This window comes from Amphibalanus amphitrite, unplaced genomic scaffold (genome assembly GCF_019059575.1).
Source record: "Amphibalanus amphitrite isolate SeventyFive unplaced genomic scaffold, NRLGWU_Aamphi_draft 001319F_arrow, whole genome shotgun sequence".
In the NCBI taxonomy this organism is placed as follows: Eukaryota; Metazoa; Arthropoda; class Thecostraca; order Balanomorpha; family Balanidae; genus Amphibalanus; species Amphibalanus amphitrite.
Window position 1 is genome coordinate 17115 of NW_024882812.1, and position 15895 is coordinate 33009.

General features: G+C 50.3%; 2 protein-coding genes across 2 annotated transcripts; one reads left to right on the forward strand and one right to left on the reverse strand.

Annotated features, from left to right (window-relative positions):
- Positions 1-8151: 8151 nt before the first annotated feature.
- Positions 8152-13986, forward strand: LOC122372121 (integrator complex subunit 4-like). The gene is made up of 3 exons (XM_043349000.1): positions 8152-8304; positions 10017-10257; positions 10818-13986. The coding sequence occupies exons 2-3, from the start codon at positions 10027-10029 to the stop codon at positions 13425-13427; spliced, it is 2841 nt and encodes a 946-aa protein (XP_043204935.1). The 5' UTR covers positions 8152-8304; positions 10017-10026; the 3' UTR covers positions 13428-13986.
- LOC122372122 (zinc finger MYND domain-containing protein 10-like) lies at positions 13916-15666 on the reverse strand. The gene has a single exon (XM_043349001.1). The coding sequence runs from the start codon at positions 15495-15497 to the stop codon at positions 14169-14171; it is 1329 nt and encodes a 442-aa protein (XP_043204936.1). The 5' UTR covers positions 15498-15666; the 3' UTR covers positions 13916-14168.
- Positions 15667-15895: the final 229 nt, after the last annotated feature.

Genomic DNA, 15895 nt, shown 5'->3' on the forward strand with positions numbered 1-15895 from the left:
CCTGGCCTCGGCCTGAAAATCATTCAAATGTGGTCCATATCACTTATTAAGTGTGCAGTGCTTATTGAATTCTATGAATAAAATGACCATAAAACATGCGTCGCACGTGCCCTTTTCTATATTTCGTTTTTGGTGACCTGACCTGACCTCGACCTTGACCTAAACCTTCGCATGATATTGTATGCAACGAATATTGTCTTGGTAGCCTAAGAACACGTTTCGGGCAATCAGTCTCGGTCCATTCTTGGGCAATTACGGTGCAAGGCCGATACTGTAGAAACTTGCATTTTGTACCCTTGAACTGACCTTGACCTGACCTCTGACCTACTTTAGCAAAAAAAAAATAGGCTCTTAAGATCCGCCTTGCTGAGAGCTTTCGATTGCCGTTTTTCCCGTCCTTATACGACTGCATCAGTTCGGAAGTTAGACAGGGGGCAGTATCTGCCCCCTCCCCCAGCATGGCGCATTTGGCTGAATAGTCCAGCGGGGCGCGGCCAACCCGCGCCCAGCTGGGTTCTGCCGACCAACTGGCCAGGGGGGGGGGGGCAATTTGGCCCCCCTAAGATCTCGAGAACCACGCAACATAGCGACAAGCGGCAAACGGTGTTGGATAGCCCCGTCAGGGAACTACCTTGTGACCCAATTTCGTTGACCTAGCTCAAACCGATGACGTCACAGGTCAGGTCAAATGTCGAATTTTCACCGTTTACAGGCATTTCAAGAAATGCGTTGTAAAATCGAGTAAAATGCATTTAATTGAAAATCATCGATGGGAAAATGTTGGTCAAACACATAATTTGCTATTTGAGGTCACTGATACCAGGTCAGGTCACAGAGGTCAGGTCACTGCATGAGGGTCACAATGTGAAAATATCATGTGATGCATGTTTTATGGTTCATTCAATACGCCAAATACGATTATGTGGGTCAGGCAGCCTTTCGGGTCAGTTTAGATTATGTTTCGGTGAAGGTCAGGTCAAGGTCAGGTCAAGGTCAGGTCAAATTAGGTCAAATTTCAAAGTTGATATTTTTGCATAAAATGGGTATCGATTCGATGCAGCTCGTCACGGGGAGTTCGATGGTGGTTTTTGTTTTGCGCTACGTGGTCTAGAATTGCTTGAAAAGTAAGTTTGAAATATGACGTCATCAATTTTGAAGTTTTTTTCGCTATAACTTGGCCAAAAAAGGAGGTATCGATGTAAAATTTGGTATGTATATAGTAGAGCGCAGGGACTATCACATATATTCCGTTTTATTCGAAGTTCGGAAAATTTTGGGATTTTTTAGTTTCTCTAAAAAAATCATTTTTTTATTTTTAAGGGTCAAAATCCATTAATTTTGAACATTCGAGATGACAGTTTTGTAGCGCTGCCTTTTGTCTACATGACCCAGGCGCGGATACAAGGGGGGGGGGCCATGGGGGCCATGGCCCCCCCCCCTTGGCCGATTTTTTTTCAAAAATAAAGTAAAAAGTTAAAAAGCTGAAAAGGGGGCCTCCTGAAAATAAAGTGGCTATTCATGTTGAGATGTTGCCTGAACAGCTAGATAAGCTCAATAGACGCAGTTTTTTTTTGGGGGGGGGCCCAACAAGTGGGAAGATGGGGCCTCCAACAGGTGGGATTATGGGGGCCTCCTGGTTTCTAATGGCCCCTCCCTTGGAGATTTTCTGGATCCGCCCCTGACATGACCATATAAAGAACTTTGAAATTGCTTGGTAAGGTAACTGTAGCTTTTGTGAGCGTTTGAAGATTTCATGTTTTTTGCTCATTTTTGCTCGAACATGACCTCAGTTTGACCTCAATAACTCCTGACCTAAGGTAACCTAAGACTTGAAATTTTGTGTGAAGGTGTCAAATTGATGCCCGGAAAGTTACTGAAAATTTGGCGGCTCTGCGCGCCGCCGTCTTCTTGCATTTAGGAAAAACCACAGGGGGGGGGGAAAATAAGCCCCCCAGCGGGGCGAGGGTTAATATATCACATTGGTAAAGAAAAATATTTTCAAGTTTGAAAGTCAAGCGTTGAAATCGTAAAGAACGTCTGGGTGGCCGCTTTAACCTGGTCTCCCCTATCTACTTAGGTATCTCGAATGTTTTATAAAGGTCACCTTAGGTCAGGTCGTTGACGTTCACTTGAACTAACCATTATAGGTACCTACCTACGTAAATAGCGAAACATGGACTCTGTTACTTACACCAGAGCCATGATCGCCGATCGGAAACTTTACATCGGCTCAAGCACATGGCATTGTGACTTCACTTAGGCACGGCCTACCTACCTACTCTTTGTAAGGTCCTACTCCTATGCTTATAGCACGGAATATATATGTAGTCTACGAGACTACGACAGACTATATATTCATTATTCAGACTACCTATATATGTCGTAGACTATATATTCCGTGCTTATAGCTTAGCCTTTGCGTTGTTGACCTTGCGTGGCGGCTAGGGGTAGGGTGGACGTCGGAGTCAATAGCTCCCGATCGAATAGAGCTAGATAGTCGGGAATGCCACTAAGCCAATGAACTCAGAAAGTGCTATCGAATCGAATGATAGGTTTAGGTGCAGCATGATCTCCTCCGATAAACTTCGTGACCTGAGTCGCTTTGAATTGAGTTCTGAGGACTGAACTCTGAGCAACACCCATGCAACGCCCATTAGGGGCAGGGCTAATAGGTATTATAATGGCAAAAATCAAGGCAGGGGGGCACAGCCCCCCGCGTTCCACCGCCTATAAATTATAATACGTTATCCCGCGCCCCGCTGGGCTATTCAGCTATACGCGCCCTGCTGGGGGGGGGGGGGGGGGCAGATTCTGCCCCCCCCCCTCCTGTCTAACTTCCGAACCGATGGTCGTAGAAAGACGGGGAAAACGGCAATCGAAAGCTCTCAACAAGGCGGATCTTAAGAGCCCAAATTTTTTTGCTTAAGTAGGTCAGAGGTCAGGTCAAGGTCAGGTCTAGGGTACAAAATACAAGTTTCTACAGTATCGGCCTTGCACCGTAATTGCCGAAGAATGGACTGAGACTGATTGCCCAAAACGTGTTCTTAGACTACCAAGACAATATTCGTTGCACACAATGTCATTCAAAGGTCAAGGTCAAGGTCAGGTCAGGTCAGGTCAGGTCACCAAAAACAAAGTATAGAAAAGGGCATGTGCGACACATGTTTTATGGGTCATTTTACTCATGGAATTCAATAGGCACACTTAATAAGTGATATGGACCACCTCTGGATGAATTTCAGGTCGAGGTCAGGTCAAGGTCAGGTCAAGTGAGGTCAAATTTTGAAGTTGGTTGTTAAGGCCTGAAAAGGTGTCTATTCGATGCAGTTTTTCACGGCGAATCGAATGGTCCTATTTTTGTTTCCGTACGAGGTCTAGAACTTCCAAAAAATCATTTTTCAAAATTTTTGTGTGTCGTGACGTCATAAAATTTTGAATAACTCCCACATTTTTGAACCGATTCTTCAAAAAAAAAAAAAAAAAATGGTATGTAGGTGCACATAGACCACTACTTTGGCATATATTCCGGTTTTTTTTTCGATAAACTCAAAATTTTGGATTTTATAAATATTTTCCCAAAAAAGTCAGTTTTTTGGAAAACTTTGGGCCAAAATCCAAAATTTTAAAGTACCGAGATAGCCATTTGATAGACAAAGTAGAATCACGTATAACCTTTTTTGTTACGTCTTGATTCCTTTAAAAATGAAGATGTTAGCGGCGTTTGAAATTTTGCCGTTTTGGAGGCGAAAATGGCATGACGTCACTAAAACGTCAATTTCTCAAAAAAATTCCGACGGATTTCGCTCAAATTTTCAGGGAACGTGTCAAATTGATGGATGCTAAGGTACTGAAAGTTTGACGTCGCTGGCGTAACGCGTTTAGAAGTTATTGGCGAAAAACGGGAGGGGGCACATTCTGCCCCCCCCCCCCCAGCGGGGCGCGGGTTATTACGAGCGAGCGAGCGCAGCGAGCGAAGTGAGTCTTTTCAATAGGTACCTATAACGGAAAAATCTCAGTATGAGCGGCCCGGCCCGGCCCGGCCCGGCCCGGCCTGTAACGCTTTTGAGAGGCTTATATCTCAGCAACCGCTGGACCGATTGGCCTGCGGTCTTCTTTGTTGGGTAGCCCCATCCCTTCTACCCCGTAATTGACTACTTTTGATACATCTCAGTGACCGTCGTGGCACGTGCCACGTGAAAAGTCAAGGGTGTTCAAGCTGTTTTGAAAAAGTAGTGATTTTGAGAGGCTCATATCTCAGCAGCCGCATGGGCGATTGACTTGCGGTAATTTTTGTAGGGTAGCAGCATCCCTTCTACCCAAAATAGGATACTCCCGATGCATGTGGGTCACCCCCAGTGCACGTGCAAAATACAACAACAAGAGGTGCCAAATTTGTTCCCATTTCAGTAGGTAACTCGGTAATTACTGGGGCGATTTCGCTGAAACTTGGCATACAGGTAGGCACCCACCAGGCAATGCATTCCCATGTGTTGCGGTTAGGGTGCTACTGCACGTGCGCACGTGCAGGGGGCGTTTCCAGATCTCGAGAACGGCTGGGCCGATTGCGCTCAAATTTGGTACACGGTTGGGGACCAGTTAGTAGGGTGCCGTGCAAAAGTCATCTTGGACCCCGTTTGCACGTGCGCACGTGCAGAATGCCGCTTCCAGATCTCAGGAACGGCTGGGCCGATTGCGTTCAAATTTGGCACACCGCTAGCGACCGGTTAGAAGGCTACTTTGCACAAGCACGTTGGAAGCACTCTCTCGCCCTTCCGCACGTGCAGGGCTCACTATCTCGCTCGCTCGTTCTTCGCCCAAAAGGCGTTTTACTGGTAGGTACAAGGCCGTATATAGGAAGGTACGATACGGGTGACCGGAGCATTGACTTCAAGGGACCCTCCCACCTTCAAAAAAGTTAATGAATTGGCATAAAAGTGATGTAGCGTGAATCACAAAGAGCGAAAATGAACATCTACCAAATTTTACCGGAAAATATTCAACCGTTTTCGAGATATAAGACTTTTATTTTTGTTTACTTTTTGGGAAATCCGCTGTTTCTATGACGTCACATAAAGGTTTTCTTTACGTCGGCATTTGGAAGCAATAATTTGGTATCAAAGTGCGACAAATATTGCGCGAATGATGCGTTTATCTTATCAAGGTCAATATATGATGGCCAACAAAGGGTTCCAGGACAATTCTTCTTATGGCATTTTTTCGTATCGCAATTCTTCGTCTGCAAATCTTCGTCAGGGCATTTATTCGTATCGCATTACTTTGTCTCGCATCAGGGTATATGAAAATCGGCTCGCATTTCTTCTTCAACGCAAATATATGCAAGAGTAAGCATTGATGGACAAATAAATGCACCGACGAAGATTTGTAGACGAAGAAATGCGGACGAAGAAATGTCATGCGAGGATTCGTTCGGGTACCATGACATTTATGTGATTTCAAAGTCAAGGTTCACAGCTGATCTGCTAAATCAAGCCAAGAATCCAAACTATCAAAAAACTATAAATATTTGTTTGTCTGTCACAGAGGTCTCAAGCAATATAAGGTTGACATATGTTGAATAAAAAATCTACTGCCACAACTCACATCTCCTGCCTTAGTTTATCATTGTTGTTGTTATCAACTTGCTTTCAAGAGAAACAGAAGCCAGTAGGTCTGATATCACTTCAGATGATTGTTTCAAGATCTGAGTTCAAATGGAATTAAAAGCAAGATCAAGATGAAACAGGGATTATTGCTGTTAAAGTAGTTTGGCCATGATACAACAGGCACATAAATCATTAGCCAAATCAAATACTGGTTGGTTTGTCAAGATGTTTATTGTCTGTCGTCTGTCGAGCTGCTATGAACACTGAACGCTCTCACTTTTACTTTAAAGAGAGTAGTTTAAGTTGAATGGTAGTGAGCTGTAATTAGACAAAGCAGCTATTCAGTGCTCACATCAAGCCAGGCTAGGAAATGGCATCAACTGTGGTGGGAGGAAGCAGGTTCGGCAGGCCTATGTTGTAAACTTCTGTTGTGTCTTGTGTTTGATCAACTGATGTTTTCTGCTCTGTTTTGTGCAGTGATAGTAGCAGGTAACTGCTTGCTTGTCAAATTATGTGAATAAACGAATTCATAACATTGCATTTTTCTCTCCATGCAAGGAACAAGTAAGATGTAGAAAATGTAATAGAGGGCTGCATTGCTGATTTCATGCACTTTATCAGAGCTTTATTTAGAATTGCTTTCCTGAAAGCTACACACAGGCCACAGCACTGAAATTCACAATGTCATAGCTTTTGGCAGAAAAAAAGAAAAGACTTGCCTAGGTAAAATTGACTGAAAGTATGGCAGAGCAGGTCTTGATGCGTATGCCCATCCGTGTGCTTGCCGAAGCCGAACTGACTGCAACACATTAACTCTGACCCACCATGGTGGCTGGCATATCCTGAACTTTCACCACTCTAAACAAGACAACTTTCAGCCCTCAGCATTGTATTAAAACACTGTACATGGCAGTTGACACTCAAAATTTGTTTCAGTGCCATCCACGGACAACATCAGTCGCCATTCACCAGGCCAGTAAAAACAGAATAGATAATAGCTTCAAACCCATGTAGTCAGAGTTACTAGGTCTGCACCTCAAAACAAAATCCAGGTGACATTCACCACGCCAGTAAAAAAACAGGTAGGTACTTAGGTAACGTAACAGCTTCAAATCTGGTAACATGTTGGTCGGACTTAACACTACCATATGTACATGGAATAATATGATACCAAACAATAGTGCAACCATTCTGGACAACAAAAGTGTATGATAAAATTAATTTGGAATACTTTGGCAGCATGATTTACGAGCACAGGCAGGTGTTACCTACCAGCCTTCTCAATGCTCGTAAAACCAACATTGTAGTTTTGATTTTACCTTACATGATAACACACTTGGCTGCAATGGCACATTTAATTTAACACTGTGAAAAGACCAGTTATAACCACTTCACAAGCACAATTGCACCTCATGCCGACATCCTTTTCCAAAGACAGTCGGCAGCGTCTTTCGTCAAAACTGGAAGATCAATCCCCTTTCAACTGTTAACATCAAAAATATTTCTTCATGGTGTGATCTCCTATGGAAACCTTGCGGGAAAAGAATTAATGTCAATTGTCAGCTCTTCAAATATCTTTGGACTTAAACTTGCAGTACCATATCCAGTTTGCTTTGATATTTTGTTTTTCATTCCATGTTGAAGTTGAACACCAAGCTCCAGATATAGCAGGCAGCTTGATCATCTTCGGCCTTGGTATAATATCAGTCCAATTTCCAGTGGTGGGTATATTCTAATATTCAAATTAAAATGAAAAGCAATAGGCTTTCTCAGCGCCGACGACGGATTTCACGTTGACAAAAAAGAGAGCTCAAGGTCAGCAAAACTCGGGTTCAAGGAATGGCGGGCGTTGAAATGACTGCTGACGTCATCAACAAACCGCTAATAATATAAAAAATAATAAATAATATAATAATATAATAATAATAATATAATAAATAAATAATAAAAAATAATAGGGACTAAGCTGGTCCCACCCTGCAAGTAAAGGGAAGAAATTTCTTGAACACCATAAAGCTGCGGGGGTTGCGACCAGGATAACTGGTGGTTTCTGAGCCTGGCCGCAAACTTGGCTATCTCAACTCAAAACTAATGTTAAGGTGGGATGGTCCCTTTCAGAGCTCTGTACTTACTTTGCAAGGTCACTCAGATCTGAGACTTCAATTGATTTCCCGACATCCCGAATCCCTACCATTAAGAGCCTCGCCTTTACCTGTCACACACGCTCGATGGGAGCGGGACCTCCAGGCCTAGTGGCCTTATTACCCGATAACCGATAAGGTAAGGTAAGGTAAGGTAAGGATTTAGTGTCGTTGCCCGTTGAATTCGTCTCTTGGGAGCAACATGTTTGACGGAACATGTCGTGGAAGTGCAATGAACCAGAATCCAGTAATGCGACCGAGCAGCGACATCTATCACTCATATTAACTTGCAAGTCTTATATAGATGTCGCTAGCCAACAGCAAGGTCCGTGATCACAGCCGTCTGGGGTGCGCCATAATTGTGTATGACTTTGTTATGCCCTTATGCGCATAGAGTGACAGAACTTATACGGCCTTGGTGACAGACGCCTTGGCATAAACCACTGAACTCTGAAACGTTTATGTAACACAGTAAGAGCTAAGGCTCTATATATAAGCAACATTTACTTTCAAATGTCAGGTGGTGACATTGTTTAATTGGTTTTTTGTTTGCTAGACATGTAAGTATTATTTTTGGATTCAGGATGTCAAATAATGATAATGAAGGAATGTGACAAAATTATCCTTGAAAACTTCATAGGACTTCATATTGTTATTTACCGACATTTGTTGTGGTCAAATGACCGTATAATTTCGAAACCTCGTCCATACTTTTAGTGCTTGCTCCTGGTCAAGTATTTCGGCATTTTGCCTTTGAAGGACATCTTGGACTTCTTCATCATTACGGTACCCTAGGTACCTTGACCTGCAATCATCTAACTTTCTTACTCTGACAGTGTAAGTTGCTTGAAGGTTGAAATTAACCTTAATGGTGAATTCAAACAGTGTCTGCATGCGACATTGATTGGGATAAACCGGAGCGAGTATTGCCAATGTTGGGAAACATACCACACTTCTAGCACTGGTCCAGTGCTGGGTCTGGGATTTTGTTCATAATAAATTGTTACACCATCAAATTAGGAAAGAAGACATTCATCTCGGCTCTCATAGAGGCACTCAAGTTCTTCCACTGGCAGATCCGAGGGGGGCCAACTGGGCCAAGGTCAGGGCTAGGGCGGCTAAAACATGATTTGGCCCCCCTTTCCAAATTAAATTCCCCCTTTAAAATCTCCTCAGGACTGCAATTCACAAAAAATGATGAAATGCATGCAAGATAAGTCAATAAATCCTCACTTCCGATCCCAATTAATCCAAGTATATGAAAAGCAGGAAATTTTTTCATTGATAACCTTCAGAGACCTGACCTTTTGGCAGGCTTTGGCCCCTCCCTGTGAAAACGGCTGGATCCGCCCGTGAGTTCTTTTTCTTTGACAGCACACCCTGTAAACCCATCTTGTTAGTTAAAAAATGATTTGTACGGCCAGAAGAGTATTTGATGGCTGCTCACTGTTTTGAATTGAGGGAAAGGCACCTCACAGCTACAAGCGTTCTCTGAATCAGTTAAGCCCATTCCAGCCCAAAGGTAGCTCACATAGGGCTACACGAATGAAGTACTTCAATATCGTACCTTTCCGCTGAACACTGGAATGGAGCACATAGTTGTAAGGGCTATTATTATCAAGATTATAAATCCAATACAAGATGAGTGGGCTTAGGGCTATCGTACTTAGGTCCTGGTTTCAGCATGTTTGTTGGTGACATTGGTAGCATACTGGCATAGGATTTGTGAATATAAGTTGGTTGCTAGATTGGCCAATGTGTCAGTCTGTCAAAATGAATGTAATACACCAAACCTTTGCTTTTTGGTTGGTATCATTCCTTGGAGGCTATCACAAAAGTTTTGTAAAGTTGATTGTTTTATCTCTGGTGCTAACCCATAAGAGGTCATGTTTTTGTGCATTAAGCATGGTTGGGTTTAGGATTGGGCAGTGGAGTCCTATCTTGTTAACCTGTTAATGATTGATTTGCATAAAACAATAAGCCACCTAAGTTAAATATTGCAACAGTGATCCAGACAGACCACACATCCATGTTTTGCACTGATTACAGACCTTCATTCACACAGTTTAGGTACCTTCTATCCATTCACCATCATTTATATATTAAACAGTTGAGCATTATTTTAATTAGCGATATGCTTACCTAGCAATATGCCATTTTACATCTTGTCATTTTACAGGCTGGTCATCCATACATCCACTTGTTGTTCACAGTCCATGTGCCTTGTGTCATTTACAAACTGGTTATCCACCTACTCACCTGTTGTCGGCAGTTGGTTCGCGATGGCGGCCGTCCTGAAGAAGCGCGCGCTGGCCGAGTACAGTCACTCGCAGACTGTGACGGCCGACCAGGAGTCGGCGGCCGGCACGTCTGTGAAGAAGGTGCGCCTCACACGCCGCTCCGAGCAGCCGTCCACTCAGGCCGAGGGCTACCTGCAGATCCTGCAGCGCGCCAAGACCAGCCGCGAGTCGCTGCAGGCGCTCACCAGTTTGGCGGAGCTCAGCCCCGCGCAGGTACGGGATAGGTGGGGTGGGACACAGGGTGGTGTTTGAGGGTGGGGCGGGGTCTGGCGGGGTAGCAGCCAGCAGGTCAAGGTGGGGTATTGATGGGATCATGTCAAATGGCAGGACTAGGTGGTTCATTGTTGAATGAACTTGATGCTAGGGTGCCTGAATTACTGTTTAGTATTATCATGAATTACCATTTTAGAATCAGAAAAGAAAAAAACTTGTGACCTAATTGTTTCTCCGCCTGTTGTGTTTTTCTCCCGCGACCCCGTGTTCAATCTCTGTCTCTGTGACTGGTCTGACGTCAGACTGTCTCTGTGTCCGCTTTTAGCTCAGTTGTAACCTCTGTCCCCGTGCCCACTCCGACCTCTGTCCCGACCTTTCCGTGCCCATTTCGACCTCGACCTCGGTCTCGACTCTCGACCTCGGTCCCAGTACCGGCTCTGACCATGCCTGCCTCTGTGCCAGGCGCCAGCTGACCTGTGTCTGTCCGTTCTGACGTCTCCATGCCCACTCTAACCTATATCTCTGTGCCTGCCCTGACGCCTGTCTCCGTGCCCGTCCAGGTGGAGGATGTCGGCGGCGTGGTGCGCCGGCTGCTGGAGGTGTTCTCGCGCGACCAGGAAACGGCCGTGCGCTGTGCGGTACTGCGGCTCGTGCAGCAGCTGGTTTCGGCTGCCGGTGAGCGCGCCCACCTGGCCTCGGCCGCTGACGAGCTGACGGCGCTACTGGAGCGAGAGACCTCCTCCTCCGTGGCCGGCCAGTGTCTGTCCGCGCTGAGCGAGCTGGGCGCTCTGTCGGGCGGCGAGGCGCGCCTGTCAGCCCGGCTGGTGGCCGCCGCCCGGCCGCGGCTCAGCCACGCCAGCCACCAGGTGGCGGCGCGCGCGGCGGCGCTCCTCGGCCGCCTGCTGCCCGTCAGCCCGCAGCCCACCGACGACCTGGCGCAGCTCGGCGAGGCCACGCGCGCGCAGGACCCGCGGGTGCGCTGCGCGGCGCTCCAGGCGCTGCTGACACTGCACGGCCGCGGTCTGTCGCTCGGCGGCCCGCTGTACGCCGACGCTGTCGCCGCGCTCCGAGATGACTATGAGAGCGTGCGCGAGGCGGGGCTGCAGCTGGTGCACGTGCTGGCGCAGACGGCTCCCGAACGACTCGTGCCGCTGGCGGAGTCGGACCAGACCGTCCGCCTGGTGGATGACGCGTTTGGACACATCTGTAACGCCATTAACGATTTGAGCGTGCGTGTGCGCGTGCGCGCGGCCACACTCCTCGGCTCGATGACGGCTGTGTCGACCAAGTTCCTGGAGCAGACGCTCGACAAGAAGCTCATGTCGAACATGCGCCGCAAGCGCTCGGGCCACGAGCGGCTACGCACGCTGGTAGTGCGCGGCGAGTGGTCCTCGGGCAAGAAGTGGGGCGACGATGCGCCCAAGGAGCAGCTGCAGGCGGACACGGTCAGTCTAATGTCGTCGGGCGCGTGTGGCGCCTTCGTGCACGGCCTCGAGGACGAGTTTCTGGAGGTGCGCTCGGCGGCGCTGGAATCGATGACACAGCTGGCCACGCTGCACCCGCACTTTGCCGAGATGAGCCTCGACTTCATCGTGGACATGTTCAACGACGAGATCGCCGAGGTGCGCCTGCGCGCCGTGGACTCGCTCTCGCGGATCGGCCAGATGATCACGCTGCGGGAGGACCAGCTGGACGAGATCCTGGCCGTGCTGGAGGTGTACTCGATCGACACGCGCGAGGGCCTGCACCGGATGCTCGGCGACTGCCGGCTCGGGAACACCGACTCGCTTAAACTCTGCGTCGAGAAGCTGCTCAAGAACCTGAAGCGGTACCCGCAGGACAAGCGGAGCCTGTGGCGGTGCTTCCAGCGGATGGGCGCGGCACACCCGGACCTGGTGCTGCCGCTGGTGCCCAGCCTGCTGCACATCCACCCGTACTTCCAGCTGCCCGAGCAAGACGTGCAGGACCCGGCCTACGTCTGCATCCTGCTGCTGGTCATGAACGCCGCCGCCGGCTCGCCCACCATGATGGCGCTACTGGATGACAACACGCGCCGGCACTTCCTCTACCTGCGTGACACGCTGCCGGGCATGGTACCCGATCGGCTGCCGGGACAGGCGGCCGCCGCCGCCGCGCCCTCACCCTCCACGCCCGCCGCCGCGCGCGACAACGCCGCCGAGTTCCTGCAGAGCGTGCTGCGGCGCGCCGCCGAGCCGGGCGCCGGGCGCACCGCGCTGGAGCAGTGCCGCCGCGACCTGGACCGGCTGGCGCAGATCGACTCGGCGCTGTCTGCGCGCGCCCAGTTCGCCTCCACCTACATCCACTGCCAGCTGCTGATGGCGCAGGTCACTGGTGACGCCAGCTGGCGGGCGGGCACGGCCGCCGGCCCGGCGCGACTGCAGACCAGCGCCGACACGCTGACGGCGCTGACGCTGCGCCTGCAGCACCGGTTCAGCGGGCTGGAGGCCGACGAGTGGGCGGCCGTGCGCCAGCTGCGTCTGCGTCTGCTGGCGCTGCGACTGGTGCTGCAGGTGCGCGGCCGCACCGGCTCGGCGCTGGCGCTCGGCGAACACTTCCTGGAGCAGGCACAGCAGCTGGAGCGGCACCTGGTGGATGGCGGACAGCCGCTGGACGCCTTCACAGAGGCGCTGGTGCGCGGCCTAGAGGCCCTCGAGGAGCGCAAGGCGGGCGCCATGGCGCGGGTGCTGGCGCCACTGCTAACGGATATTCCCGTGCCGCCGCTGAGACTGCGGTCGCCGCTCACCCAGGCGGAGGCGGTCATCTTCGAGCCGCGCCAGGAGACGGAGCACCCGCAGAAGTTCACCGCCGGACTGGTGCTGGGCATCCCGCTCGACTGCGAGCTGCGACACGTATCGGACGTGAGCCAGGTGCGGCTGAGGGTGCAGTACCCGGACCAGCGGGCGCAGCTGGTTCTGCCGCGCGCCACCGACTTCCGTCCGCTGGACGAGCCGGCCTCGTACCGTCTGCGTACCACTGTCCTGGTCAGCCACCAGGTGTGGTCCGAGGATGGTGAGGTCGAGATCTCCGTGGTGCTGGACGTCAAGGAGCCCGGCTGCAAGGTGCTGCGGCAGGAGGACTGGCTTATCGCGCTCTGTGACGCCGTCAGGGTGGCCGTGCAGCCGCGCGCCGTGAGGAGGAACGTCATTTGAGCGGGACGTGACGTGGACAGTGACGTGACGTTGGCGACTGCGTTGATGGTGTTGCAGTGTCATTGAGAACCGTCAGTGTGTTGAAGTGTGCTGTGTAAGAAGAACAAGATGTTCTATGAACAGCGCCCCCTCCCACGCCGTGTGCAAATGACGCAAGCGACCGTTGACGAAGGTGTTCTCAGCGGGCAGTGTGGGGACATGTCTGTGATACCCCGTTACGGTACTGCTGGGCGGCGGTCTGTGATGGCAGGCAGACACCAGCCACCGTCCGGCGGATTGAAGAGGGAGTTCAAAGCGGGAGATGTGCGATGTAAGAACGATGCCAGCGGTATCTGGTCCTCTTGCACGAGGACTGAGAGCTTTGTTTCAGGACAACCGCTGTCTTTGGTCAGCGTGACACCCTGTCATGCTGTTAGTTCTTTACTGGTGGAGATTGTGGTTGTTTTGCCGCCCCGTTTTGACTTGCGTTCAAATATCAAAGCCGAACACACATATTTTCATGTTTATTTGATGAATAATGATGCACATTTTGAATATAAGCAATTGTGAATACGTTCAATCGAGTATGATATGAATAGTGACTTGTGCGACTAGAACAACAGCTGTGATAACGTAATACTTGTTTGAGTTGAGACAAGGTTTGACTGCGACCGTGTGCTAGCATTTCTACTTTGCATCCAACCAGGCCACTGTCTGTGGTTACCGCTCCGCAGCGGCGCCAGCGAGCGCCGCCGTGGACGCTCACGCCGCGTCGCAGTCTGGCTTGTGGACGGGCCAGTGTTTGACCTGGCACTGGCGGCCGCAGTACCAGGCCGCCTTGCAGCGGGAGCACTTTTTGACGGCCACCTCTCCGCAGGCGGCGCAGCGCGTGCTCTCGGCCATCAGCGGCGCCATCTTGTCCAGGTCATAGACGGCCGCCAGCCGGCGCGCCTGCTCCTGGATGGAGGCCAGGTCGGTGCGGAAGTGCCGCTCCAGCTGCTGCCTGGCCAGCTTGGCCCAGCGGCCGGCGTGTCTGTCGAGCAGCGCCTGCCGCAGCTCGGGCACTGTCTCGATGATGACGCCGGAGCGCGCCGGCGGCGGCGGCGGACTGACGGAGATGTGCGCCAGCCACTGGCGCAGCGCGCCCAGCGGCGGCACCTGCTCCAGCACCGTGTCCGTCAGGTGCTTCTGCAGTCGCAGCAGCTGGCCGCGACGGTACTCGGAGATCTCGTACAGAGCCAGGTGCTCCCGGTCCATGAGGATATAGAGCAGCGTCAGCCACAGCTGGCCCTCTATCTTGGCCACGGCCAGGTCGTCGGGTGGCGAGGCGACCCACTGGCGCCGCTCGTACTTCTGGCGGCGGCCGGCGCGGTTGGTCCGCAGCCATGGCCGGGCGTCCAGGAGCTGCACCAGCAGCAGCGGCAGGTCGTGCTGGCGCAGCAGCCGGGAGGCGGCCGACACGGTCAGCCGGCTCAGCTGCTCGCAGATGTGCTGCAGCAGCGTGATGCTCTGCACGGCGGCCATGAAGCGCAGCGAGTCGCGCTGCCGGCCCAGCTGTACCTCGATGGGCGGCTCGGCGGCCGTCTCGTCCTTCTCCAGTCGGATGTCCGGGTGCGCCAGCAGGTTGACCAGCGCCCGGTGGCAGTAGTCGATCACGTCCAGAACCAGATCGCCGAGAGCCTCCACCGCTGAGTCCGGCTTCACGGACGACTGAAAACGGAAGGTCATTACCTCCAGCAGCGACAGCACCGTCACCTCGTGGTGCATCACGACGTAGATGCCGATCGACGTCTTCGGCTTTTTGTTTTGACTGAGGATCTCCGGCAATATTTTGTCTCGCCAGACCTCAGTCATGATCAAGTCCTTTACTAGAAACGCTAGTTTGTCTCGTGAGATGATCAGATCTTTGACATATTCCTCCTTTTGGCCTTGCGCTTCCAACAAGGCTTGCATGTTCAATGATTCGAGCCTTTCGTGCAGCGTGATCCATCTGGGAGAACCGATTTCTTCGATCTTCAAACACTCCAGGGATTCTACGTACGATTCCGCCTCAAATGCGCTGATAATACTGGCTTGCACGGTGTCGGTCATTTCGTTATTTTAGTAAAATGTGAAAAACAGTTTCTGTTTTACCACACCAGGCTATATTTTAGGGCCTTGGGGATAGGCATTTTCTTCGCACTCGCAATAATTAAAAGCAAATTACACAACGAGATGCTCTGCGAATCGTGCGAATCAGCACGGCTCTGCGGCTCTCAGCGCTCTCAGCTTTATGCTTACGTTGCTATGGTAACCATTTACTCAAGGGTGTTTTATTTTAAAATGCATACAAATTTATGTAATCAATTTGTGATAAATTAATAATGAATCCTCAATTTTTCTCTGCAATATCGTTTAATATTTTATTTTAAGCATAAAAAGGAAAAATCATATGACATTAGCTCATATTTTGAAACTCAAGTCTATTATTTCAATTCAACCGCCAGGTG

What these genes read in the sequence shown, in the direction of transcription:
- LOC122372121 (XM_043349000.1), top strand. Translation starts at nt 10,027, where the DNA reads ATGGCGGCCGTCCTGAAGAAGCGCGCGCTGGCCGAGTACAGTCACTCG. An exon ending in CGGAGCTCAGCCCCGCGCAG is followed by an intron (nt 10,258 to 10,817) that starts GTACGGGATAGG and finishes GTGCCCGTCCAG; the next exon opens with GTGGAGGATGTCGGCGGCGT.
- LOC122372122 (XM_043349001.1), bottom strand. Translation starts at nt 15,497, where the DNA reads ATGACCGACACCGTGCAAGCCAGTATTATCAGCGCATTTGAGGCGGAA.